We start from the raw sequence: 24,854 nt of genomic DNA, 5'->3' as shown, positions 1-24,854 counted from the left end.
ATAATAATAATAATAATAATAATAATAATATTCTTTATTAATCTTGAGGCATTTATTACAAAAGACTAGTAGCAAACTGACGACAATAGTAGCAAACTGATGATAATAGTAAACCTAAACCGAATTTAAAGATAAATGACTAAGATGCATTGTCTCAAGGTCTAATCTAGATAACTCAGCGGCGCTCTAATTCCTTAATCTTGTTGTTGGCACTGGCAAGATCCTGCCTAAGACCTAGTATAACGGTGTTGTAGTTAGAGAGCTGCCTAGTGAGGGAATTAACCGAGGACTGGAGGTTTATGATGACTCTATCTAGCCTGCGAATGTCCTCATCAATATCCACTATAGTCTTGCGACGCTTAGGAGGTGTTTCAAAAGCATTGAGAGCATGCTTCGGGGCTGCCTTTGGAGGGATGAAACGGACTTTGGCTGCTCTAATCCCTTCAAAGTAAGGTCTCTCCTCCTCCGTAGTGTAGCGTACGCTGCTGATCTCGCCGCTCCAATTGGTCTTGACTCCAACGACTCTCTCATTGGGTGTAGGTGGAAGGATCCTCGTGCCGGTTGGCACCTTGATGGTGGTCTTCATCTTGGATGATGATCCCTTGAGGAGTAGGGGTTGTGGCGGTGCGGTGAGAACTGGTTGAGCATGATAGGATTGCGCGGAGCTGCGTTGGTGTAATGGCATAGCTTCTAGCTGTCGCTCTGTGTTGGCCGGGACGAGAGCACGGGCATCGGGGTCTTCCGCAGGCTTCATGTTGAGGTTGAAGGGGACGACTTCCCAATCATCATGGAACTTCTCGGCCATTGGAGCAGCGAGGAACTAATCAGGCTCTAATTGAAGAAGAAGAGAAGGCTTGGTGGATTGGTGTTTGAAAACTGATGTCAGGGGTTTGTTTATATAGGGGTCAAAAAGTGCCTCTAGGGGTTGTTCGGGTTGCTCCCGTCGATGGGCGTGCGAAACTTTCCATCTGAGGGATTATTCGGATTACCATAAGTGCATTTTCCATAACAGAGAAAATCGGGACCGAGGGGGAACAGGAGCTGGGCGCCCGCCCACCTGATCTGGGCGCCCGCCCTATCTCTGGCCCCTCTGTGGGTCCGCTTTCTCGGGCATGTTTCTAGATGCAAAACTATTTAGGAAAATATATGTATGACCCGAAAACGTCAGACTAAAAAGGTCGGGCTCTAATTCTCCATGGGAAGGAAAAAATGGACTACATCTATTTCTTCTAATTCTTTATTGGGCTCTAAAAATAATTTAAGACGTTGACCATTTACCTTGAATAACGTACCTTCGTCATTTTGAAGTGTGATAGCTCCGTGGGATGATGAATTGATTACCTTGAATGGTCCTTCCCATTTGCTCTGGAGTTTTCCATGCCCGAAAAGCTTCACCCTGGAATTAAAAAGTAATACCTTATCTCCAGGTGTGAACTCCTTCTTCTTGATTCTCTTGTCATGCCACCTTTTGACTCTTTCTTTGTAGATCTTCGAATTGTGATATGCTTTCTCTCGCCATTCTTCCAATTCTGATAGTTGCATTCTTCTATGATCTCCAGCAACATCTAGGTCCATATTCCATCTCCTTATGGCCCAGTGTGCTTTGAATTCTAGTTCAACAGGTAGGTGGCAAGTCTTCCCGTACACCAATTGGTATGGAGATATTCCAATTGGGGTCTTGTATGCTGTCTAGTATGCCCAGAGTACATCGGGTAACTTGTCTTTCCGCGCCGTTCCCATTTCATTTACTGTCTTCTGAAGAATATTCTTGATTTGCTTGTTGGAAGTCTCTGCTTGGCCACTTGTCTGAGGATGGTAGGGGGTAGCGACGTTATGACGGATTCCATGTTTTAATAGATATTGCTTGAAGCGTTTGTCGATGAAGTGTGCTCCTCCATCACTTGTCACTACTCTGGGGACTCTAAATCTTGGAAATATAATTTCTTCAAACATCCTCTTTGAACTGATGTTGTCGGCATGCTTGCAAGGTAATGCCTCTACCCACTTGGAGACGTAGTAAACTACCACCAAGATGTACTCACACTTCTTTGATGGAGGAAATGGACTCATATAGTCTATTCCCCAGACATCAAAGAGCTCAATCTGAAGGTTGTTGGGGAGTGGCATGGCATCTCTTGTATTTATGTTTCCGTGCCTTTGACATCCCACATCTTCTGATATATTGCTTCGTGTCTTCATACATTGTAGGCCAGTAGAATCCACACTGCCAGATCTTTGAATGTGTACAGAATGCTCCATAGTGACCTCCATATGGTGATGAATGACATCTGTCGATGATCTTCCATCCTTCCTCAGTGGTCACACATCTCCTGAGTAAGCCATCAGAGCATACTCGGAAGAGGTATGGCTCATCCCATATATGTGAACGACTTTCTTGAATAAGCTTCTTCTTGTTTGCTCCTGGCGGTACATATCCTGAAACCATAAAATTAACAATATCTGCATACCAGGGGTCAGACCTGTTAATCCCGTAGAGCATGTCGTCCCAGAGTGAATCATTAATGGGGGTTTCCTGTGGACTCTTAAAATACATTCTAGACAAGTGATCAACAACAAAATTTTCTACTCCCTTTTTATCTTTTATTTCTAAGTCAAATTCTTGGAGTAACAAGATCCATCTAATCAAGCGAGGTTTAGCATCTTTTTTAGTGAGCAAATATTTTAGTGCAGCATGATCAGTGTAAACAATTATTTTTGCTCCAACTAAATAAGATCTAAATTTATCAATGGCAAAGACAACAGCTAGAAGCTCTTTTTCAGTGGATGCATAGTTGAGTTGAGCCCCTGTCAAAGTTTTACTGGCATAAGCAATTGCATGATGCTTCTTATTTTTTGTTTGTCCCAATACTGCCCCCACAGCATAATCACTAGCATCACACATAATTTCAAAAGGCAATGACCAATCAGGGGGTTGAATGATTGGTGCAGAGATGAGTGCTTTCTTTAATAAATTGAAAGATGTTAGACATGCATCATCAAATTCGAAAGGAGCATCCTTGGCTAGCAAAAGAGTAAGTGGTCTAGCAATGAATGAAAAATCTTTTATGAATCGACGATAAAAACCAGCATGGCCAAGAAAGCTTCGAATTCCTTTTATATTCACAGGTGGAGGTAGTTGTTCAATTACTTCAATTTTAGCTTTATCTACCTCAATACCTCTTTCAGACACTAAGTGTCCCAGCACTATTCCTTCCCTAACCATGAAATGACATTTTTTCCAATTAAGGACTAAGTGCTTTTCTTCACATCTTTGCAAAACCTTGTCTAAGTTTTCAAGACAACTATCAAAAGTTTTCCATAAACAGAGAAATCATCCATGAAAACTTCCATAATCTCTTCAATCATATCAGAAAATATAGACATCATGCATCTTTGAAAAGAAGCTGGTGCATTACATAACCCAAAAGATATTCTACGGTAAGCATAAGTTCCATATGGGCATGTAAAAGTGGTTTTGCTTTGATCATCGGGATTTGGTGATACCCTGAATATCCATCTAAGAAACAGAAGAACGAATAGTTTGCTAACCGCTCTAGCATCTCATCTATGAAAGGTAAAGGAAAGTGATCCTTTCTCGTGGCTTTGTTTAGTTTTCTATAGTCTATGCACATCCGTCATCCTGTGACAGTGCGTTGCGGAATTAGCTCGTTCTTTTCATTCATAATAATAGTCATGCCTCCCTTTTTAGGCACAACTTGAACTGGGCTCACCCACTCACTATGCGGCACAAGATATATAATCCCTGCATGCAGCAACTTTATAACTTCCTTTTTAACTACCTCTCTCATAGTGTTGTTAAGTCTACGTTGGGGTTCTCGAGAAGGTGAAACAGAAGGATCTGTTGGAATACGATGGGTACAAATCATAGGACTGATTCTTGTAAGATCTTGGAGTGAGTAGCCGAAAACTGAGTGATGTTTCTCAAGAATGGTCATTAATCACAGAGTTTGGTCCCGAGTGAGTTTATCGCTAATGATCACAGGAAACTCTAGATTATTGTTTAGGAAAGCATAGATAAGATCGGGTGGTAAAGTTTTAAGCTCTATGAGAGGTCTAGGTGTTTCTGCAAACTCATCTAAGGGTTCAGGTTCAGAAGGTTCGGCTTCTTCTTCTATGAAGAAAGGAGTTTCTTCTTCTAAGTCTGATTCTTCTAAAAGCTCAAGAGATGCAGCCTTTACCTCCTCCATAGGATCAGGCAAAAGATATGACTCGACCTTATTGTTTAAGGAGTGTGAAATTGTTATTGGGAATTTGAAGGCTTTTCCAAAAGAAATGTGTAGCTTTCCAGTATGACCTTCATAAAGGAGTCTTCTAAAAGGTTGTCCTATCAACAGGTCGAAGTCTCATGTATCAAAGATATAGAAGTTCAAATGAAGCATGGAGGCTTCTACTGTAAGAGGTAGGACGTTAATAATTCCAAGACTGGGGACTAATTGTCCCGAAGATTCCTTTATGACCTTTGTTGTAGTGGTTAAAACAAGATTTTTAAATAGTTTAAGTGCAAAAGATTCAGACATGATGTTGATCCCCACAACATGATTATAAATAGCATTAAATCGATCAGAATTATAAGCACAGCGTATAGTTATAGAGGGTGTGTCCAAACGGATCACATCAGAGGAAAGCTCTGATTCCTCCAACCACTCACTACTCATAACTAAGATAAGCTCTCTCAATTGGTATTCACTTGGCAAATAAATGCTAAACTGGCCGTTTTGGGGTTTGTCAATAGAATGGTAGTTTGAAATGTTTCCAAAATCGGTAAAAAGATCGGATTCTATATCCAGCATGAAGTCCGGTGGTGGAATTTCTTCCTCTTGTGGCTCAGAACTTGGGATAGCTAAAGTAGATGAAGAATTTGGCAGAGTGTCTATTTTGGCTTCGTAGGTTTCATCATGAAGGGTATTATCCATCTCAGCTTCTAGGATTCTATCTAGGATCACTCTAGCTTCATCAGTAGGGATGCGAAAGAAAGAACCTCTAGACATTGTGTGTAGCATTTGTTTGTGATTTTTCTGAAGACCTCGAAAAAAGTGAAATAAAAGAACATGGTCTTCAAGATTAAGGTTTGGACCAGATTCTAAAAGATTAGAAAAACGTTTCCAGGATTTTCCCAAAGTTTCATTATCTTTTTGTTTAAAAGATAGGACTTCGAGTCTAAGGTCGCCGATACGGTCGAGGGAATAAAAATCTAGACAAAAGTTGGCTCGTAAAACTCCCCATTCACCTCGTTGTTGACTTACCTTCTGACTGTACCATTGTCTAGCTTCTCCCCTTAAGGAAAAAGGAAAAAGCTTCCAACGTAAAGTTTTATCTGAAATGCCTTCAATGCGAAGACAATCACATGTTTGCTCAAAATCTCTAATATGAAGGTAAGGGTTTTCATCTTCCTTTCCCGAAAAAGATAGGTTTTGAATCATGGCAATCAACCTAGAACCTAACCTATACTGGGATGTTTGGATAGGCTATGATGACTCCCATGGTAAAAGGTCAGTTTCCGAAGGTGTTGCAAATTGGCAGATTGATTTAGAATATTGGTTTAGATACAAGCTAGTAGTAAGACTCAAGGTTATCTCAGCAAACCGTCTTTCTCCCCGGCAATGACACCAGAAATGCTTGTCGATATTTTGGAACGCAATAAGGAATTGATCCGCAAGCGCATGGATATCGGTGAGCACTTCACCCGGGAGGTTATCCAGAGTATCGTATTTATTTTTTTACCACTAGGAGAAAGAGTGCATCTGACTAACCCGGTCTATTACTACTAACCCTTTAGGCAACAAAGAATGTTTTTCGATGTGAGTGATAAATAGAGAAGACTACAACCGTAATCTCCTTCTAACCTTGGTAAGGATGATCTACTGTTCTATTGGGGAGGCTAACGGAATCTAGACACCACAAAGGATGTTCAACCCGCACCTATAAACCCTATCCTTCCTGCTAACGAGATATGGTCTGCAAAGGTAACTCGGAAATGTCACGTTCCTCGCTACTACCACAGTCTAGCTAGTCAGGGAATATCTATGAGTACCCTAGCCTAAACACCACGTTTACGCTAGCAATGATTACTCTAAACTCTACGCGAAGAGATTAAAGTAAACTCCTAAACCAAAAGAACAATAAAACAAGAACTTACTAGAATTTAGAAGTCGAAATACTGAAGAATCCTAGGAGCAAGCCTCGGGTTAGGAGAACTTGATCCCATAGGTACAAGCTCGGAGTAGACACCGACAGGTCGGGCTTCCTCCGATCTACACCTCCACTCTATCTCTCTCAATCTAGTAGAAACTAGAAGATCTATTTATACTTACATTGGTTGCTAAGCCTAAAAAGAAATTTTATTTAGAGAAGAGGTTTTCCTTCGAGGGCTCCCCTCAGCTCTATGAAAAACTTGTCTCCTCCAGGGGTCAGGGGGTCTGCTTATATAGTCCTCCTCCTCTTTGCATTTTTGGTCCAGCAGGCGATGTGGTACTACGTTATCCTTGATCCTTTAGGTCGGTGGAACGTCGTGTGCGAAAAGAGTCCTGATTGGCATCCAACAGAGGGCGGGCGCCCAGGTCCTCAGGGCGGGCGCCCTGGGCCTGGCCCCTTTCGGCCTCTGCTTTCTTCCCGTGGCTTCTGGAGTCTTCTAGATGGTAGAAAATTACGCGGTGCGTTGATATCTCTATGTAATCCCGACATGTGGGCCTTTCTTCCTTATTTCCTGATAACCCCCTGCAGAAACAGATAAACAACAAAACTCATGGAATTCTGTTAGATCAAACCCTAATTCTAGGTGTTGGTTGCATATTGGTCCTTTCTCTTGTTTATTTGATAATTAAAATTGATACTTAAGAACCGTCAACAATGTTGACCGGTGCGCAGTGTACATATCACTGGCACCTGGCATGGAGAATCCCGCGGGAGTGGACCCGCCGGAGGACAATGCTGCTCGGTGTCCCCAATACACCAGCAGCGAGGAGGAGCAGAACCGTTCCGCCCCAACCACCGAAGACAGAGTGGCGGGGAAAAGGCCGCTGGTGGCGGATCCGTCTCCTGCAGAGACGCTGCCTGCGGAGAGCAGCCTGGCGCCGAAGCGCCGTTGGCTCGTCCGGATCACCGACAACGAGGAGGAGGAGGAGGAGGCCGCGCAGTCGTCCGGACGTTGCGCCAGCCAACACTGGTCGGATGACCAGCGACCCTCCTGCCCTGCACGTCGAGCCGTCGCGCGTCGCAGAGACGAGGGCAGAAGCGCCGACCGGTAGGACCAGGAGGAGGTTCTTCACCACGACGCACAGGCGCTCCGACCTATAAGTTGTTCGATCTCGTACTTCGATTTGTGTTTTTGTTGCTGCTGTTGACGTTGGTTAAATGTCGCCTTTTTGTTAGCACGGCGTCGGACGTCGACCCTGACCACATGGCTGGCCAGAGGACGGCCGAGCCCGCGGCTGTCGTTGGAGACGCCGCGCCACAGACCACCGAGGAGCAACCCGCGGCGACCACCGCGGCTGAGAGCACCGAGGAGCATCCAGCCCCGGTGAGGGACGGAGAGGCTGCGAGGACGCCCGTTATGGAGGAAGAGGGTAGGGCTCCTACTCCCCCGCCAGCTGAAGAGGGGAGAGTCCCAACCCCGTCCCGAGCAGAGGCCTTATCGCCGGGAGGCTCCCCTGGCCTGGATCAGGGTCCAGTAATGCCTGCGACCACGGCCGGTGGTAGTGCAGAGGGTGCTGAGACCCGGACGACCTCCGACGATGAAGTGGAGGAGATCCAAGGCCGTCCCCAAGATGGTCGCCAGCACGTTTACGTGTGGCGCCAGCGCGGGGACCACTTCATCGGTCATGAGGAACTCGCGGAGACGGAGGAGGCCGCGAGGGTGGATCGTGCGGCGAAACGACTTGTGGAGGAGGTTAAGGTAAGTGGTCTTTTGGACTGCCCAAAGTTTATATACATTGTTTCTAGATTCAATACGTGTTCTTCTTGTAGGGCACAATGAAAACAGCGAAGTACCGGAAAAGGTGCTTCGACCAGATTGAGGGCATCGTGGCCGAGAACAAGGCCCTGTCCGCGGAGGTGGACCAGCTTCGGCCGGAAGCCGAGGAGAAAACAGCCGAGATGAGTGCTCAGGAGGGGCGCCTACTCGAGCTTAATCGGCGGCTGACCAACAAGGACCGAGAAAGGAGCGGTCAGTCATGTGCTCTGAACAGCTGCGTAAAACCGCGTAGTCGTTTAAGTTGACCGGAAATTACTCTTGCAGGCTTGGAGGAGGAGGTTGCGCGCCTCCGGCAGGAAAACGAGAGGCTCGACCAGGAATGAGCCAGGGCGCTGGAGGCCGAGCGCCGAGCTGGTGAGGAGTTAAACAACAGGAATCGGGAGTTGAATGGTAAGAATCATGTTTCCTTCTTTTTTGACTGCTCGACATTCATTGTCTTGTGTGCGAACTAACTTCCTGCTTGGCTCTCAGTGCTCAAGGTGAACACCAAGAAGCACCTCGACGAGCTGATCAAGGATCTGGACTCCTGGAAGACCAATTGCATCAAGCTTTGGAAAGGAGTGGCCCCGGTTCTTGACTTGATCAGCCCCGAGCTCCCTGAAGACCAGCCTCGCGCGCCGAAACTGACGCCAGTCGAGAAGGCGCAGCGAGCGTGGGACTGGCTCCAGTAGTTCGTCCAGAACGCCGGGGAATTCGCCGGTGCGCATGTCCTTAGCATGGTTCGTGCCCACTATCCTCTGGTCGACCTGTCCAGACTGGAGAGGGGGTATCCCAAGGAGGTTGGTCCACAGGAGGCAGACGACCTTCGAGTTGGTCTGCTTGACCTGTCGTCGACAGTGATCGGCGACATCAACCTCTGCGGGATGGCTACTCGCCCCGACCAGCCCGGGTTAGATAGGTCAGCTAGAGAGTTGGCAGGGACGTTCGTTGCTGGAGATGGGCGGTCGACGCCTGCGGTCTCGACCAGCCAGACGCCGGTTGCCCCGACCCCTTCGACTGAGCGGCAAGGCCGAGCGTGTGATCAGCCCGAGCAGTAGGCCTGTAGGGTAGTCTGTGGGAATAGACTAGGGACCGCCCAGAGGGGTGTTTATTGTAAACTCTGTATGTAAAGTTTGTAATAAAGTTCGTTTTGTCATGACCATTGTTCTGAGCGCTGTAACATTGTCTGAGTGATGTATCACTATGTCGAGTTAATAACTCTTAAGGACTTTCGTCCTAGAGGCGGTTGTTGCACTTTGTCGAAAGCTCTGCATATAAGAGAAGTACATAGCAAGAACTAAAAAATTTATTAATGCTGGTCATAAAAATTTACAAACGAAATGTTCTGGAACTTATGGGTAAAAACACCACAGGTTGTTTATGTGCCAAGAGTTAGGCAAGCGCGTTCCGTGTGGGTACGCCAGTCTGTAAGATGTAGGGCGTGTCACTTCTGCGACCATGAAAGGTCCTTCCCAAGGTGTGGATAACTTGTGCGTTCCTTCTTGGCTTGTTTTCCACTTGAGTACAAGATCACTGACCACAAAGGAACAGTCTTTGACATTCCTATTGTGATACCTCCTAATGGCTTCGAGGTACTTTGCTGTTCGGAGGCATGAGAGTAGGCGCTTTTCTTCCGTGCAGTTAATTTCAAGCTCCCTGGCGATGTCGGCTGAAGACTGGTCGAAGTTTTTAACTCTTGGAGATCCGAAGGTTATGTCTGATGGAAGCATTGCCTCTGTGCCATAAACCATGAAGTAGGGTGACACACCCGTGTTGCGACTAACCTGTGTTCGGAGACCCCAGACCACGGCTGGTAATTCTTTCATCCATCGCCCTGGTGCTCTATTGTTCTCTGCGTACAACCTTTTCTTCAAATCATCGATAATGATTCCATTTGCTCGCTCTACCTGACCGTTGGCCTGTGGGTGAGCTACTGACACATACTTTACGACTATGCCCCTGTCATCGCAGAAGTCCCAAAATGTAGTGCCAGTGAACTGAGTGCCCAGGTTGGTAATTATGCTGTTAGGAACCCCATATCTGTGTATGATTTGGTTGAGGAATTCCACAGCCTTCTCAGAGGTTGCTCTGACCAATGGCATGTACTCGATCCACTTCGAGAATTTATCAATTAACACGAAGACGAACTTGAAGTTGCCGGGGGCCGGCTTAAACGGCCCGATCATGTCCAAGCCCCAACAGGCGAAAGGCCAAGATGACGGGATGGTTTGAATCTCGTGAGCAGGCACATGAGTCCTCGTGGTGAAGAACTGGCATCCATCACAATGTCGGACTAGTTTCTCGGCGTCGGTGACCGCGGTTGGCCAGTAGAAACCTGCTCGGAAAGCTTTCCCGACCAGTGTTCTGGAGGCTGGTTGTCGCAGGACCCGGCGTGTATGTCATCTAAGAGCTTGATGCCGTCATCTTGGGATATGCATTTGAGCAGCACTTCGGAACTTGCGTTCTTTCGCATAAGTTTGCCATCCACCAGTATGTAATTCTTGGATCGTCGAATGAGGCGCTCGTTCTCCGTTTTATCCTGAATGCCCGATCCATCCGATATATACCTGATGAAAGGGGCGCGCCAGTCGCGGCTGCTGGTTGTCGGAGTGGCGTCGTCTATGATCATTGCCTCATTAGGTTGCTTTTCGACCAGGTCTGTACCCACACTTGGCACGTGGATGTCCTGAATGAAAACGCCTTGCGGGATCTGGGCCAAGATGACCCTAGCTTTGACAGCGCATCCGCTGCCTGGTTCTTATCCCGGACCACGTGGATGTATTCTATGCCTTAGAAATTGGATTCCCATTTGCGGATTTCTTTGCAGTAGAGGTCCATCTTTTCGTGGGTTGTGTCCCATTCCTTGTTTAGCTGGTTGATGACTAGAGCAGAATCACCGTGGACGTAGAGGTGTTTGACTCCCAGTTCGACGGCCAATCGTATGCCATGTAGGCATGCTTTGTATTCGGCGACATTGTTTGACACCGGGAAGAGGATCCTAAGGACGTAGCGTAGTTTATCCTTGTTAGGCGATACGAAGAGTATCCCGGCGCCGGCGCCATTGATGTTTAAGGACCTGTCGAAGAACATCGACCAGTGGTCGGGGATGTCGGAAACGGAAGGCTCGTTGAGGTCTGTCCATTCTGCGATGAAATCGACCAGGGCCTGAGACTTGACGGTGGTACGGCTCTAGAAATCCAAGTAGAATGGGCATAATTCCATTGCCCATTTTACAATTCTGCCGTTGGCGTCGTTGTTGCGCAAAATGTCCCCCAGTGGGAAACTGGTGGTTACCAGGACCCGATGACCGTCGAAGTAATGCTTTAGCTTCCTTGACGTTATTAGGATAGCGTATATGAGCTTCTGTATCGGTGGGTACCTGGTCTTGGACTCGTTTTAGACTTCGCTTATGAAATAAACTGGTCTCTGGGCCTTGTAGACGTGGCCTGGCTCGTCTCGCTCGACCACCATTGCCGTAGAGATAAACTTGTCGGTGGCTGCTATGTAAAGGAGCAGGTCCTCGTTGGGTTGAGGCGCTGTGAGAACGGATGGCGAAGTGAGAAAGGTTTTGAGCTGGGTGAACGCAGCGTCAGCTTCATCTGTCCAGGAGAATTTTTCTGTCGCTTTTAGGAGCTTGAAGAAGGGGAGGCCTTTTTCTCCCAGTCTAGAAATAAAACGGCTGAGAGCAGCCATACATCCGGTGAGCTTTTGGATATCCTTGACGTTCTTGGGTGGTCGCATATCGAGCACTGCTTTTACTTTTGAGGGATTCGGTCGTATGCCGTCGCAGCTGATGACGTTGCCGAGCAGTAGACCGGAGGGGACCCCGAAGATACATTTTTTGGGGTTAAGCTTCCACTTGTATTTGTTTAGTGCCTTAAAGGTTTGGTCTAGATTGTCGATTAGAGTGCTCGTGTCCTTTGTTTTGACGACGACATCATCTACATAAGCCTCGACGAGGTCATCGCGAATCTCGTCGTGGAGGCATTGCTGGATGGCCCGTTGATAGGTGGCTCCAGCGTTTTTGAGTCCAAAGGACATGGTCGTGTAGCAATAGGCGCCGAAAGGAGTGATAAAAGATGTTTTGATCTGGTGGCTCTAGAGTAGCAGTCTAGAAAAGAGAGGAGTTCGCATCCGGCCATTGAGTCGACTACCTCGTCGATGTGTGGGAGACCGAAAGGATCTTTAGGACAGTGTTTATTGAGATCAGTGTAATCAACGCACATTCTCCATTCATTATTCTTTTTGCGTACAAGAACCGGATTGGCGAGCCAATCGGGATGATACACTTCTTTAATAAATCCGGTTGCTAGAAGCTGTGTTATTTCTGTCCTAATAGCCTCCTTTTTGTCACGAGCGAACCGTCACAGCTTTTGCTTGATGGGTCTTGCGGTCTTCGAGACGTTTAAGGAGTGCTCGATCAGGTTTCGTGGGACGCCGGGCATGTCTGCGGGTTTCCATGCGAAAACGCTCGCGTTGTCCCTTAGAAACCTGACAAGCGCGTCTTCCTATTTAGGGTCCAGGCTGGCCCCGATGAGGGCCGTCTTCTCGGGGCTGCCGTCGACCAGCTGTACTTCCTTGTGTTCTTTGGACTTTGAATTCTTCCTTGCAGTCTCCTGCTCGGGTAGTCGGAGTTGGTCGGGAGGGACCTGTGCAGCTTGGGCTGCTGTTTCTGCCATGCGGATTGAAAGATCAATTGCTTCGGTGATCTTGAAGCTTTCCTCCTCGCAAGTGTATGCGGTGTAGACATTGCCCCTGACAGTTAGGACACCCTTCTCTGTAGGCATTTTGAGGACCAAGTATGAGTAGTGTGGAACTGCCATGAACTTTGTCAGCGATGGTCGGCCCAGTATGGCATGGTAAGTTCCATCAAAGTCGGTGACCACAAAGTTGACGAACTCTGTTCGAAAGTGGTCAGACGTTCCGAACTGGACAGGCAGTGTTATCTGTCCGAGGGGTACTGAACTTTGACCTGGCAGGACTCCCCAGAATTGAGCGTCGTAGGGTTTTAGTTGTGCCGGGGTTATCTTGAGAGCAGGCAAGCTATTGCGAAAGAGGATGTCAATGGAGCTTCCCTCGTCAACGAGCACGCGTTCAAATCTGATGCTGTTGATGCAAGGATCCAAGATTAGAGGGAAACGTCCTGGCTCTGGGATGGCGGCCCACTGATCCTTCCTGCTGAAGGAGATCTCCCTGTGCGACTAGGGAGGAAATTTTGGATCGGCGATCAGACCATCTGTGCTGTCTATATTGAGGCAGGCTCTCTTTAAGAGCTTTCTTTCTCACTTAGACTCGATGGAAACTTTGCCCCCGAAGATGGAGTGGACCACGTCGGTGGGGCTGACATACTGGTGTCGTGGGTCCCTATCCTGGTCCTCGTCCTTGTCTTCGTGATTGCGCCCGTCCAGTTTCCCGTTCTTTTTGGCGGGATCGTCTTGAGCAGCCCGCCGCGTGTAGATGCTTTTGAGGACGCGACATTCCTCCATCATATGGTTGGATTTTGGATGCAGTTGGCATGGTCCCTTCAACGTCTTGTTGTAGTCTTCCTGGTAGTCTCGCCGCCCATTGGGACGCTTGACCGTATTCACCTCGTGGTCGTGGTCGCGAGGGCGCTTGCCTCTGAAGTCATCACGATTGTCACGCCGCCTGTCCCAACCTTCTCGGTGGTCGCGGTTGTCGGGGCGACGATGATTCCTGTTGTCGAAACGACCACGACTGTCGTGCCGTCGAGGAGGCTGGTCGGGACCTCTCGCGTCGTCCCGGATGAGCTTTTCTGCATCGTCGGCGTCGGCGTAATTTTTGGCCATGGCAAGGAGCTCGGCCATCGTCGTTGGCCTTTTGCGCAGTAGCTTGTTCCTCAGTGCTTCGTGGAAACGTAGCCCTTTGATGAAAGCAGATATGGCCTCGTCATGGGAAATTTTCGGGATTTTAAGACGCATATCTGAGAATCGTCGGATGTAATCGTGCAGAGGCTCGTTTTTCCTGTCCCTTATCCTCTCGAGGTCGTACTTGTTCCCAGGCTGCTCGCAGGTAGCGATGAAATTGTCGATAAATGCTTGGCGCAGTTCTTCCCAGGAGTCGAAAGAGTCTTCGGGCAGGCCCAGGAGCCATTGATGACCAGCCTGGTCGAGGACGACTGGGAAGTAGTTGGCCATGATGTGCTCATCTCCTGCTGCTGAACGGACTGCAATCTCATAGAGAGTGATCCAGTTCTCTGGGTTTTCCTTGTCGTCGTATTTTTTGAGTTTCTCGATCTTGAAATTGCGGGGCCACACGACCTGGCGAAGGTGTGAGGAAAACTGTCTCAAGCCCGGGGGACCGTGCGTGGCATCGTACTCAATGCGACGCAGGTTTTCGTGCACCGCTCTCTCCGTGGCGCGCTTGTTGATGCGGTCCCGGGCGTCCTTGGGAGGGATGTTGTACCGAAGATCCCTGTCCTGGTTTACTTCCTGACCACGCCCACGATTCTGCTCGTCGTAGCCACCGGCATCCCGACCACCGTTGTCACGCCGTGAACCCTTTCGACGATTGTTGGGGGAACGGCTATGGTGGTGCTCGTTGGGTCGTGGTGAGGTCCGGCTGCGATGAGTCTGGTCGGAGGAGACCTCTGCGTATTAGATAGCTTGGACTCTTTTGAGCAAGGTGGCTGTCTGTCCCATTGCGGTGATCAGATGCGCGCGTACACTGGTCCGGACACCCTGTCATTTGGGAGTATCAGGGAGTCGGTCTAGGTTGGCCATAGCGATAGCCACGTTAGCGCTTGGCGTTCTGTAGACTTGCTGATCTCTGACCATGTCGAAAGCGTCGCTGAGGTTATGCGACGGGAGTTGCCGTTCCTCGTCCACGCGTCGTCGAGCGCGGTCGGCATTGCGCTGTTCGCGGAGCTGCTTCTACTTGTTTGTCTCTCCATCGACGACCGGTTCGTCCCCGTTGACATTGAAGACGAGATCTCCCCGCCGGGGCGGAAAGATCGGGAAACGAGAGAAACCCGGAGGGTACGGTGGTAAATCCAGGTCGTAATCTTCGTCCTCGGAGTTTATAACCTCGGTGGGGACGGACCCAGTGCTGGAGTTTGTGCTGGAAGCTTGGTCGCCCGGTAGTTCTCGGATCGTTACCATGTTGATGAAGTGACGAGTTGGTTGACTGCTCCATTTTGGCGACCAACCCGCCCCGTTAAAAAGGGATTGGATGTGCCGTGAGTAGTAAACGGCTGAGTCGTTTAGCCCGTAAGGGAAACCCTAGTCTGGGCCTGCCTTGAATTCAACGGACCGCCCCGAGGGGGTGGAGGTTATTGTCAGGGACGTCCCCAACCGTTCGTGATGGCAGGAGTCGAAAAAGTCGGTTGGCACGACTTGATCAGATTGGCACGAGATCCCATCTACTAGTCGGGAAACTTCGAGAAGCTTGAGATCAGCGCGATCAAGAGCTCGGAAAAGGTCCGAGTCGTCGACCTTCTTTCCCTTGTAACGAGGGAGCGGTGGCCGAGTGCTTGGTGTTAGCGTGGTCGGAGTCGATGCCGCTGTTGTCCCAGATCTGATCTGGGCCTCTTCCGAAACCGTGGTCGTGAGGTCACCGCCGTGAGTCGTCTACGTGATCTGGCCGACGGTGAACGTGAGGCCTTCAGGCACGGCCGCAGAAGCTAGGACGATGACCATCTTGTTCGCCGAGAGAGGTGTACACACACCCCCTACCTGGCGCGCCACTGTCGACGAAAGCTAGTCGGCAGTCTACCCTGGGGTATACCCACGGTAGTAGTTTATCGGTAGACGGTGACCAAGCTATGAACTCGATGGTGACGCAAGACACGGACAAGGTTTTTATCCAGGTTCGGCCGCCGTGTGGGCGTAACACCTACGTCCTGCATCTGATTGTATTGGATTGTGTTGAGAGAATAATGTGTCCTAGGGGGGTCCCTTGCCCCTCCTTATATAGTCCGGAGGGCAGGGTTACAGATCTGGAAACTAATCCTAGCCGATTACAATTGTCATGGATAGTTCGGTATCAAATCCTATTCTAACCGACTAGAATCCTGTTTGATCTCCACGCCCTGTTTCCTTGCGTGAAACTCCAAGCAGTTGGATCAAGCATCAGACTTGTCTTGTAACGGGCCAAGCCTCCTGGCCCAAGTCTACCCGTGAGGGTATAGGGGTTTATACCCCCACAGTTTCCACAAGATGCCTGGGTAGTTTGGGCCACAGAATGGAGCAGTCCTAAATTCAAGGAGAAGTCTCAGAAAAATCGTGCAAATCGTTGCAGCGACAAATTTAAAACCCACAGAGGAGGATCCAACTCTATTGCAACAATACGACAGAAGTTGGTTAGTGTCCAATTGTTATTTTTCTGGTTCATACATTCTTTTGTAGGAAGTACACAATTAATTTGGCTTACTATTTCATGTAGTCTAAGGAACTAGGAAGAGAAGTGACTGCTATTGAGGCATGGGTCCATACTCATAGAGGCTCAAATCCTGAAGACCCTTCACTGAACACAGAAGAAGCCACTAGATGTTTGGTAATCACTAATTATGCTTATTTGTAATTTTGAACAACTTTGATGTTACTTATATTGAAACCACTGATGTTCTTTGGCTATTTGCATTGTTCACACAGGAAAAATACAAAGGAAAGGCCATCAAATTAAATGGGCCAGATTTTGATTGGCTACACTCTCCAATAGATACTAGAGCTCTCTATCAATGCAGTTTGTGGTCGGCCACATGGAAAGTGGGCCTTATTTAATGGGGCCATCAATGATAATGAAGCCCTAGCTGACTTGAAAAGAAGCCATGCTGAAGACATGGCTGCTAGGAGACAACGTCGAAAAGAGGAAAACCGTCTCAGACAAGAAGCTAGTGACGGTCGTTTGGCTAAGGAATACGCCCAATGGATGTTGGAATGGGGAACAGGGCTGACATCTCGCATTCAAAGTATAGAAAGGTTTATTGAGGTGAGATGTGTCGTGCATTCTTTTGTATTCTTTCGTATGTCAATCTAGCAACTTTCGAATTGTATGTAAACTATATTCTTAAACTGCAGGAAATTGGTTTCCACACTAATATGCCAACCCCACTAGCTCTTGCTCCCATGTCTCCCCCACCTGAGCCTCCAATATATGTTGTTAATTTGCCAACTCCAAACCCCTCTCATGACAATGACAATGTAAGTTTGACACTAGACTCCGCTTTTTTTCCTGATTTTCCTGTATGGTGATGTTGTTTGCAACATGTACATGTGTAGAAGATGTAGAGTATAACCAACTGTGTCACTACTTGCTGCCCCTTGTTATTACTTGCTGCCCCTTGTATGCAATTAATTCGACTTTTTTCTAACTTAGATTTGCTTAATCTCACAGGCTGGTACCTTTGGTCATCTGTTAGAGTTTCTGTTGGAGCGGAAACTCCAGAGGAAACAATAAGTAGGATTGCTTGTGGAGTATTTCATAGCCATCCAAGACAAGTGCTGAAGTGAATGGTGTGAATGTGACGACAAGTGGTGGAGGCACATACTCTCCTCCTCTAGAGGAAGAACCAAATCCATTCTTTTGATTGTCGTCAAAACATGAGTTGTAGTTGATTAGCTAGTTCACCTATTGCTGAACAGCCGCTTTTGAGTTTGTGGACTTGTAGTTTGGATTTGTGACAATATTACAACTACTCTAAATGTGTGGATTTGTGAAAATACTATAAATGTATGGATTTGTGCTTATGAATTGGATGGAATGAGTGCTTATTATGGTATATGTGTGAATTTCAATTTGAAATATTTGTATATTTGAATTTGAATATGAATATTCATTTGAATTTAGAAATATGAAATCTTATATGATATAATTTCCCTATAGTTGTTATTCCTAGGGAAAGATTCCTTAGGAAACTAGCACCAACGTGACACCTTTACACGTCAGGTGGGCTGTGCCCTACAAGGAAGTTTCCCTAGGGTATGTAACTCTAGGGAAAGAATGTTTCCCTCACTACCACAAAACTGAATACCCTTGAGGGTCAAAAACCCTCAAGGAAACCCCTAAAACCGCCAAGAAAATCAATATTGGCGGCTAGCACTCAAGGAATGGCCGCCAAGAGTAGAGAGACAAGGAAATACTATTTCCTTGAGTGCCGGCCGCCACAAATCATTTCCTTGAGGGTTAAACCGTCAAGAAAATAAATCAGTGGTCAGATTTTTAGCATCGTCAAGAAAATATAACGACACCCAAGGATATAGGTTTCCTTGAGTGCCAATGACACTCAAGAAAATGTAAGAACACCCAAGGATATAGGTTTCCTTGAGTGCCGATGGCACCCAATAAAATGTAAAAACACCCAAGGATAGATATTTTCTTGAGTGCCGATAACCCTCAAGGATATGCATGGAAAAAAAGAGAAACAATCTCATATTTGTTGTAGCTGAGATTCGAACTCATGACGTGAGATTCCAAGTGAAACTAACTTACCACTACACCACTTAGTCTTTTGTGACCAAGTGAATGTTTCTTTCTTTTTGTTTTCACTTTAGCGGATCTTGTAATAAATATTTGAGAACCTAAATGATTTCAAATGAAAAAAGTTTGAATTATAAAGTTTTGTATCTCATCGAGTACTATAACTTTGGTTTAGGTTGTATCTCTATCTGAAGTCATTTGAAAGATTCAAAAAAATTAAAGTTCAAAATTCTAATAATTTAAAACATATTTTATGGACCTCAAATAATTTCAAATGAAAATTTCATCAACTAAGAAGTTGTATATCTCTTCGGCCTCTATAACTTTGATATAAACTTTTCCTCCATACGATATTAGTATGTTACATTTTAGCTTTAAAATAAGCAGGCATCTCAAGCTAAGTGTTAGTATATGCATTCTCTAATGCATAACAACACAAAATTATAACTTTTATTGGATTAATTTACTAACAACAAATATATATCAGTTTCCAAACATGTCAAAGGAGCATTTATGTCTATAAAATGCAATATCTAACTAACAAGAATGCAATGAGTTCACTATATCGGTGGTTAAGAGAAATATGACTATAAACTGTTTTTTTCCTTGGCAGCTACAATAATTTACTTGAGGGTTTGCACCTAAAGAAACTAGAATTTCCTTGGCGGTTTCTAGTTACACCCAAGGAAATGTGAATTACCTTTAGTGGTTTATAATAACACTCAAGGAAATATAGAATTACCTTGGCGGTTTCAACTAGCACTCAAGGAAATACAGATTTAACTTGGCGGTTTGGTTTAGCACTCAAGAATATGCATTTTCTTGGGTGTTTTATACAACCCTCAAGGTAATTGCATATCCTTAGGGGTTTAATTTTGCCCCACAAGAAAATTGCTGGCCCTCAAGGATACTCAGTTTTCTCGTAGTGCCTACAGTTTTAGCGAAAACCCTAGGGAAACGATCTCTTTCCCGTCGAATTCCTCCCTAGAGGCGTTTCCCTACGGACGACCCTAGGGAAATGGTTTTCTCTAGCGTTTCCCAGCATTTCCCTAGGGTATAAACCCTAAGGAAACTCGTCGATTCTAGTAGCGATGTAAAAAGCAACAAAGCAAATCAAACGGCAGGGATCTGACATGCATGTACAGTTAAAGTGCAATTTGCCTTATTTAGTTGAGGAGTTGAAATTTTTTTTATATACGCTAGCATTTTTGTTTCTATTTGATAATTATTGTCCACCATAGACTAACAAGCCTCAAAAGATTCATCTCGTAAATTACAGGCTGTGTAATTAGTTATTTTTTAATCTATACTTAATGTTTCGTGCATGTGCCGTAAAATTCGATGTGACGAGTAATATTGAAAAGTTTTTGGGTTTTAGAGTGGGGCCTTGTTAGTTGTCAAGTGAAAAATTTTTAGATACTATAGCATTTTTTGTTTTGGCAATTATTGTTCAATTATAGACTAACTAGACTTAAAAGATTCGTCTCGTAAATTATAGGTAAATGTGCAATTAGTTATTATTTCTTGAATCTTGTTTAGTTCACCCCAAAATCCAAAAACTTTTCAAAATTTCTTAGTATATCGAATCTTGCGGCACATGCATGAAGAAATAAATATAGATAAGAAATAACTAATTATACAGTTTGTCTGTAATTTATCAGATGAATTTTTTGAGTCTAGTTAATTCATGATTGATAACAATTATCAAATATAAATAAAAATATTACAATAGCCAAACTCAATTTTTTTTTGCCTGAGAACGTACAAAGGCACGAACTATGCCTGATGATAATCCCAGCAAGCCCTTTGTTTTGCTTCTAGAACCATTTCTGCCTGCCTGATGCATAGCCGGAATACTACACTCCACCGGTCCACGAGACAGCTAGCTAGTCCCCACTAGGGAAAAAACCCCAAGATCATGCAATCATGCATGTTATCCAGAAAAAAAGAGGACACTGGAATCATGAGACGTCGGTGTCACAGGTAGGCAACGTCAGGTATACTGCCAACACCGGCACCGCACTTGTCAAAAAAAAAAAACACCGGCACCGCAAAAAGGTGTCATCACTAACAAATTCCGTATGATATTGATATGGGAGTACACCGTACGTAATTAATCGTAAATAAACACTCAAATGTGAGGATGACATATGTAAAGAACACGTATTCCTGAGTCAGATATTATTCAAATTTCTTCCCTGCAGCTGATCTTATGTAAAACTTATTAGCCGTCCGTCCCTAGCTCAAGTTGCGAAATCATACCATCAAAGTTGTCAAAGTCGCATGCATATTGTAAAACGGATGAGATTGCAGGTCTTTAGATAACATTGTAATTTTTCAGATCACAACTGTACATATACTATCTGTATTCTAGGATTGGACATGAAAAACAAGATAAAGACAAAAGGAGAAAACTGCCCCTATGAAACTGCATGAAAAGGAAAGTTTTTTTTTTCAGATCATAACTACATATATATGTATTTTTTTTCTACAAGTTTGACTCGATTGATAGAAATACATTGTATTTTCAAATAAATTTAACAACTAGATTCAAAGATCTTTTCAATGATACCAAAATTAATATTTTTATTATATACATTTTTTCAAAGTTGTTTTTCGGAAGTGAAAATGATAGATATTTTTGGACGAAGAGAGTATATATCAAAGGACCCTAGGTTTTGCTTGTTAAACCATTTCAGCAGTATATATAGTTGGGATAATAAACAACACACTACTGGCGGATATAGTGCAAACATCATATATAGGCCCCCCCACCATGGATAATCTAGTGCCCACTTGAAATTCCAAATTAAAGAGATCGGTCGTTAGTTAGCTCATATCATGGAACCGTGTTATCTACAGACGATTAAACAAACACCAAGGAATCGTGCATCACTGCATCACTCAATTTTTTCACGACAAGATCGACAAATGACCTGGCAATCCTGATCCTTTGATCTATCTATATCGAGCTTCACCTGGGCAGCTCTAGTAACATCTGGCAATAATACAGTATAGTACATGCTACGCAAAACTGATATAAAGTTCTATCTGTTGCTTTCATTTCAGACGAGCAGTTACAAATAATTCAGAAGATAAGATTATCATCTAGAACTTGTAAGAGTCGTCCGCTAGCTATAGATCGATCTATCCCGTGCCACTGTCCATCCAACCTTCCACATCGCGCCGCGCAGCTACAAACAAATAAATGCCGAGTGCACAAAATAGATTACAGAAACTGATTGAAAAGCTAAATGTACCCCTCCCATGACCTAAGGGACCAATGGACGGAACAAACAAATTGATTGAAAACACAGGTTGCTCTCCACCAAAGAATCAGTGCGGTCATCACTCATCAGGATGATCGATGTGAGTACATTAAGGGTGGAGTATATTCTATGCATATCCTGACATGCATAAACAACACCCTTGTCGCACACTACGTCAAACTTAAACGTAAAATAGCATCCCAAAAGTCTCTGCATTACGGTGCCGGAGCGGCTGCTATATATTATATGTTGTACCGCCCCTACTGAATCTTCCTCCCCTGCACTATATAGTACAGTGCCAATTATTGAGACCTTGGCCTTGTTTAGTTCATGAAGAAAAAAAAGTTCGCGACACTGTATTACTTTCGTTTATTTGTAATAACTATTATCCAATTATAGATTAATTAGGTTTAAAAGATTCGTGTCGTGATCAAACTGTGCAATTAGTTTTTTTATGTATATCTATATTTAATTTAATACTCCGTGCATGCGTCTAAAGATTCGATGTGACGAGAAATCTTGAAAAATTTTAATTTGATAGTATGTTTTTATGTGTGATTAATTGATTACTGCTAGCTGCATGCAGGGTTGACCTGCTATCTATCCCTAATATTTAAAGATGAAAATTTCAGTCTGCCCGAATGTTCTATCCGTTCCATCCGACATGTCCATATAGATTTATATAATATCTCTGTGTCCATATATATAACACATGTCCGCATACAATACTTTACAATCCAGAGGCAAAACTACCGCCACTTTTTTGGTCTGGATTTTTTGATCGGATAAAAAATTGCTTCGGACCCAACATAGACAAGAAAGAAACTCCTCTCCCAAATCAGACTCGAAATCACATCCAACCGAAGATCGGATAAAAAATTACTTCGGAGTTCGGACGCAACATAGACCGGAAAGAAATCTCCTCTTCCAAATCAGACACGAAATCGCTTCCAAATCACACGAAATCAAATGCAGCCAATTCAATCGAAGTCCAAATCTAAATCAAATCTATACCTAATCACCGTCAGAGTCCTAAGTCCGCACGCATTTGCCGGCCTACTATATGCATCAAAATTACTCCTACGACCAGGAGTCAGACAACCCGTATGTCGGTGGGTTATACCTGTGTATACCAATCGTAGCTCCACACAGCAGGAAAAGGCAACAACTAATGATAATATATATATACACACAACGTTCATGTCGAACAGTCCAACGCGTAGCGTCGCAGAAATACCCTGATGTTGGAGCATGGACTGACCGGCGGCCAGCCTGATAGCTAGACTCCACATGGAGGCGCTGCTTCCGAGCTCCAGCGGCATCTCGCGCGTGCCCTCGCCAGGGTCAAGTCCGCGCTGCTCGACGACCTCGGCAAGACCAAGTACTGGGGCACGCGACGCACCATCAGGACCGCCTAGCGGCCGGGCCACTGAGGTGGTTGGGAGAGCACCCGGCGCGGTGGGCTAGATGGAGCCGCGCGCAGGACCTGGTCGCACGCGAGCACCATCTAGCCGGCCGGCCTGTGCTGCTAAGGTACGCCATGGCTGCCGTGCTCTCTCTCCGTGTCTGTGTTAGATGATGGCTGAGGAGGGGAGAAGAAAGTGAGAAGACTGAGAAAAGTTTAGGGTTTCATTCCCTTTTATATGAGTATTTTTTTGTCCAAACGAATCACAACCGTTGGATCGATTTGGATGGCTCAGATGAGTTTACTTTAGGGTTTTTCCTTGCTGGGCTATTATTTGGGCCTTCAAGAGCCGTTTGGGCCTCTCAGGGGAGAGGCCGCAGAGGCCGAGCAGGCCACACGCAGTGGGCTGCTGTTGGGCCAAATCTTGACAAAGACAAAATTTAGTTTTTCTTTTTCCAGATTTTTTTTCTTTATTATCCCGTTATATATATATATATATATATATATATATATATATATATATATATATATATATATATATATATATATATATATATATATATAAAGCTCGTCTACAAACTAGCCAAATTTATTAAATCTAATTAATCCGACATTAGCACATGTAAGTTGTAGAAATTATGGCTAATTATGGACTAATTAGACTTAAAAGATTCGTATTGTAATTTACAACCAAATTGTACAATTAGTCTAGGGGTGCACACGTAATGTAGTCATCGTAAGATAAATTATAGTTTCTAATGTTTATAGAAAGGGTAAAATATAAATAAATATGTAACATTTTGTCCTTATTTTCTATTAACATTTGATAGCCTTTGTTCTTCCGTTGCAACGCACGGGTATTTTTGCTAGTTCTATCTAATATGATAGTATGTTTTTACTTTTTATGTGTGCAAGAGGATCCATCTCCTTCCACACCCCGCAGCACGACAAGTCCGTGTAGCTCCTGCGCTAATTCATCCAAACCGGATGCGCGCCGGCCGTATGCTATGCAGCAGTCGATCGAACGTTGAAACTAAAGACAACCAGTTGACTTTCCAGCTTCTTCGATCGGCCACGTCCTCTTGTGTTGGACTTTACTCCACCATCCTCCATATGTTGGTTAGGGCCTTGTTTAGTTGTGATTTTTTTTGGATTTTGACACTATAATACTTTCGTTTGTTTGTGGCAAATATTATCCAATCGTGGAGTAATTAGGATCAAAAGATTCGTCTCATAATTTACAGGCAAACTGTTCGATTAGCTTTGTTTTCATCTATATTTAGTGCTTCATGAATGTATCGCAAGATTCGATGTGACGGGAATTTTGAAAACTTTTTGGTTTTTGGGTAAACTAAACAAGGCCTAGGTCGGCGAGATCGATGTCTGTTGAGCGATTTATCATCAAAATATCTAGTTGACGCCTTAAATAAACATGGATCATCTCCCATATCGTGATATCGTGCAAAGGAAACAAAATGTCCATCCAAGAAAGAAAAAGAAGGGGGCAGGGCAGCATCCACATGGAGTTTTCCTTCTAGAAGCATTTCACATCACGATCGAGAGTTTAGACCAACATTAACAACTTTAACCGGTCCCATCGGCTTTTCATCATTCTGTAGTTGTGCTTCCTTCTGACTGATCATCAGTCAACAACGTCCTAATTATCTGGTAAAAGAGGACCGTCCATCCAAGCCTTGACGCCTACTGTATCTAGTTTTGCTTCTGAGAAAACTTCTGCTTCTAGAAGGTAGCGTTGTTTCGACGGCGAAGTTGGAGC

The 24,854-nt window shown here is 45.1% G+C and overlaps 1 protein-coding gene across 1 annotated transcript; it reads left to right on the top strand.

Moving 5' to 3' along the window:
- On the top strand, positions 6,909-8,313 carry LOC110435877 (skin secretory protein xP2-like). Its single transcript, XM_021461964.1, has 3 exons — positions 6,909-7,105; positions 7,390-7,787; positions 8,255-8,313. Exons 1-3 carry the CDS (start codon positions 6,909-6,911, stop codon positions 8,311-8,313), a joined length of 654 nt encoding a protein of 217 aa, XP_021317639.1.

This window comes from Sorghum bicolor, chromosome 5 (genome assembly GCF_000003195.3).
Source record: "Sorghum bicolor cultivar BTx623 chromosome 5, Sorghum_bicolor_NCBIv3, whole genome shotgun sequence".
Classification (NCBI taxonomy): Eukaryota; Viridiplantae; Streptophyta; class Magnoliopsida; order Poales; family Poaceae; genus Sorghum; species Sorghum bicolor.
The sequence above is the reverse complement of the archived record's forward strand: the minus strand, read 5'-3'. Positions and strand labels throughout refer to the sequence as shown.